The 4,399-nt window shown below is 34.3% G+C and overlaps 1 protein-coding gene across 1 annotated transcript; it reads right to left on the minus strand.

Moving 5' to 3' along the window:
- On the minus strand, positions 1,371-2,349 carry LOC104735054 (classical arabinogalactan protein 4). The gene has a single exon (XM_010454765.2). It carries the CDS (start codon positions 2,095-2,097, stop codon positions 1,666-1,668), a length of 432 nt encoding a protein of 143 aa, XP_010453067.1. The 5' UTR covers positions 2,098-2,349; the 3' UTR covers positions 1,371-1,665.

Consider the following 4,399-nt stretch of genomic DNA (forward strand, 5'->3'; position numbering starts at 1 on the left):
TACGAGTAAACCGTAGTTGAAGCCGAGTGTGAAGATGTTAATAATGGAGATGGCAGCGAGTTCAAGATCACCGAGATGGCCACCGAAGGCTTGAGTAATGATGACGATCGAGTAAGTAGCGAGTCCGGTAAATATGGACGGTCCGACAATATACCATAGCTTCTTAGTCTCTGTCCATATTTCTCTCGTCACTCGTCCACCTTCCTCTGCCGCATTCAAGAGAGAAACAGTTGCTTCTTCTATTGCTTTTGATCCGGCGTCTTTCTTTTCCATTGCCGATCGTCTTTTTTTAAGAGAAAGGACGACTCTTAAATATGATAATATGGGAGTTGCTAGCTCGAAACGTAAATCACGTCCGAAGTATTCGAGTTGAATTATAGTCTTTTTCTTGATAGCGGGTAAGTAATAAGTAAGCAATAAATATTGTTTTAGTTTCCTTTCGTCCCCCTTTCATTCAAGTCTTCTATATTCAATTTCTCTAACCAACCTATCCAAGGTTTTATTTTATGTAGGACACTGTGATGTCATGGCTTACACAATACTATATAACTTGAGTTTTTTTTACCTGCATATAAATCATTTGTAATTATGCTTTGGGAAAAAAAATCATTTGTGGTTGTTGTTGCTTTTGGAACAAGAAGCTATTGCTGAGACTGAGACCAAAATAAATATGAATAAAATAAAACAAAACAGAGTATACAACTAAATGAATGACAAGGAAAGATAGTAGTGCCAGTGACTAAGTTTGGTTGGAAATCAATGCGATCAACTTTTTAGGTAATGATTTGGTAATTTTCATTACAGACAGACAATTCGGAATTGAAAATATCTAGGATATTATCACTTAGAGATTGAATGATAATAAGTCATGTGGTTGAATTAAGATGTTAAAACGTAATGTTTGTTAATCACCATAAGTAAAGAAACAGTTTACAATTTGCAAAACCAAATACAGTAGATGAGTTTCTTCTTGTAAAGGAAATGCTAATGAATTAGTGTTCTCTGCCAAACGTTAACAACATTAACACATAACAAAACATTAACCAAAACAAAAAGTGCGCGCCAACACAACTGGGTTGGACATAGTTGGTCATATCGAACTAATGGGCTTTTGAAAATTTGTTATCCAGAGGCTGCAGTTTTAGCGTGTTTTACTTTTACTGAAAATGTCTTTTCAATAATGTTCATTCGACAGATAATTAATAAATTACGTCAACTTAATATATTGATCTTTAAGCAAGATGCCAAGATCATGAGTTTTCTTAATATTACTATAATTCCTGATCCTAAACGATAATTTTTACGTTTTTTTTTTTGACTAGATAGGAAATTGATCTGTGGGATTTTGTTTAAACGAAAGAATAATAAAATTATTTAAGCATTTGGATATACACATAAACAGATTCCACCTCTACATATAGATCACGTAATATATGAAACCCCCCTTTCCATTCCAATGGTAAATTACACGTGTCAACATTCCATTAATACCCACAAGATAATAATTACTTTTCCACGTTCCGACATACCCGAAAGCATAATAATAAAAAATGTAACGATGAAAAATAGTGAAATACGAAAATGTAAATCAAATTCTCACATAACACCAAAGATTTAAAATAATTGAGGGAAAAGGTAAAAAAAAAAGAACGAACGAAAAAGTTATCAAGCCAAAACGGCGGCGTACATAATAGCGGCGAAGGCGGTTCCGGCGAAGAAAGCCTTGTTGGAGAAAGCGGCGCTTGGGGCAGCTGCTTCATCTGAAGGTCCGGGAGCATTGCTTGGGCTTACGGAGGGACCTTCTGGTGCTGGTGGAGAGGCGGAGGGAACATCAGCCGGAGAAGGAGCAGCTGATGGTGGGGTAGTGGCAGGGGCTGGGGTTGCGGCAGGTGGTGTAGTGGTGGTTGGGGCTGGGGCTGCGGCTGGTGGTGGGGTGGCCATTGGAGGAGGAGTTGCAACCGGAGGAGGAGTTGCGGGAGGAGGAGTGGCGGCGGGTGGTGGAGGAGTGGCGGTGGGAGTAGGAGCAGGGGCTTGAGCGAGTGCTGAAGTGGCGAATAGAGCCAACATCAAGAAAACTTGGACAATCTTGGAACCCATATCTCTCTCTCTTTCTTTCTCTTGAAAATGCTTCTTTTTTAGGTTTCAAAAGTGAGAGAGATTATGAGAGTAGAGAGAGTTGTGAAGGTGATGAGAAATGGAAGAGATGTATAAAAAGGGACCAAATTTTACAGAATTATTTCGATTTAATTAATCAAGATTCCTAAAAATCTTTTTTATTATACTTATTTATTAATTAAAGAATTTTTTTTGCAGACTAACATGCAAACGCATAATTGGAACATGGGGTTTGCCTATCTATCTACTCTCCGAGGCCGAAGCATTAATATATTTGAAAATTCTCTTCTTTTTTTTTTTTTTTGACTTTAATATAATTAGAGAGTATTAGACTACGTTTATGATGCTTAATGAGTTGCATATACATAATGTTAAGGTAAAGTTGATTTACATATGGAAAGTTAAAACATTAATTAGGCGGATTAACATCTTAGTAATGTATTGACTTTCCTTAATATACAATCCACAATCATGAATTAACGTTAGCTTAAGAGAAATTAATCATGATTAGGTGAATAAATTTTGGACTTATCGACCTGTGATTGGATGGTGAATATAATTGGAGAGAGAATCCGATATTTGTAATGATAATATAGAAAATGTTAGTATTTTTTTTGGGTGGGATATAGAAAATGTTTATTATGTTAGGCAAAGCAAAACTAAGTCTATGAGAGACATAGCAAATGTGGGGAGACAGCTAACATGTTCGGTTCAAGAACCAAAGAGTTGCAACTTCGCATGTCTTTCTGTCGACTTGATCCAACTGTTATTTTAATTCGTTATGACCCTTTTTTATTTTATTCTAATGTATTTCATACATTTTTTTTTGGACACAAAAATTGGTAGTATAGTAAAGAAATGTGAAACAAATTGTGATAATCATTAGACCCATGTGCCTGCCTGACCCTGATAGATCATTGGATTACTGTTATTGGTGTTGTTACCGTTGTACATTTGCTAATATACCCGTTGGAAAGAGCTGTCAGTGCATTTAAAATATATATTAAGGTAACAAGAAAAATATGTATAAAACAAGACTTTTTGTTTTGATAGCCTGTAAAGGCTATGTCGACAGTGTTTCAGAAGGTAAATAAGGTAAGGTGTCCTTTTTTAAAGTTTTGTATCTCGATCGAATGTTTATTAGTGAATCATAGGTGGCATTTTTATGGCTAATTGATGTGATATAACATCTATTCTTTCTCTAAACGATAGTATAACCACATAAGAAATCGAATTAGCTAAAATGTTATTATTACACCAAAATAGCCCTTTTTTAAGATATACAAATTGATACAAGTGACCATTTTGAAAATTTGTTGTTTGATTTAATGTATAAGAAATTTTGTAACTCTTTTATAAATAGTAGAGAACCAATATAATGTGATTATGAGCTGATAATTTTCATTAAAGTAAAATAATATTGTCAACGAATGTACAATTCATATGCTCCGTATCTCCTAAACGTACAAGACGATTTCATTGTGTTTATCATCAGGTTACACAATACTGGTTTAGTCCTAAACCAATCTCTGATCATTTTTATCTTTTCTTATCTCGTCAATAATTTTGCTTTCATTTTTTTCAAGAATACTCATTAAACAAAGGGACCATATACAAATTTTCTCAATGGGATTTTAATCTAGTTGACTATTGTAGATCATATAGAACACCCAACTTTTAAAAAGAAAATGAGATTTTTAAATTAGAAGTTTTATAAATGAAAGTAGTTGTCCTCACCCAAACAGATAGGGTCCAGTAAAAAAAGAACAAAACACTTGGCTTATGGGCTAAATTTAAAGCCCATAAATTACAAACTTTTTTTGAAAGGTCTTTGTTGGCCGTAAGGAAAGTCAACTCTAGCTCAACCGTGTCAGTTTTTTTCCCTGGCTCTAATATTTGGCGGGAACTATATAATAAAAGTAGTCTGACCACATAAATGTAACATAACCTTTTACAATCCAACGAAGAACATACTACTACTTACAGTATTTTCATATTTATTTCTCTTATTAAAAAAAATACTGCTTATTTTTTTTTTCTGATTTTTCTTTTTATCGATGAAAATTTTAATTAAGACATTTTTAAAAAGAGAGAAAAACAGGAAAAAAAGAGAGGAGAAATTAAGAAAGAGAAGTGAGGGAGGAAGAAACAGAAGAAGTAGAAAGAGAAGGAGAATAGAGAGTCTTGAATGGTTGTAAGACTACATTATTGGGTGTTTGTGAACATGAAGTTGACCCATCTCCTCTCTCTATCATTTCACCAATCTTCTTCACTCTCTCCTGCA

This window comes from Camelina sativa, chromosome 13, assembly GCF_000633955.1.
Source record: "Camelina sativa cultivar DH55 chromosome 13, Cs, whole genome shotgun sequence".
NCBI lineage: Eukaryota > Viridiplantae > Streptophyta > Magnoliopsida > Brassicales > Brassicaceae > Camelina > Camelina sativa.

Coding starts and splice junctions, on each gene's coding strand:
- LOC104735054 (XM_010454765.2), bottom strand. CDS start 2,097: ATGGGTTCCAAGATTGTCCAAGTTTTCTTGATGTTGGCTCTATTCGCC.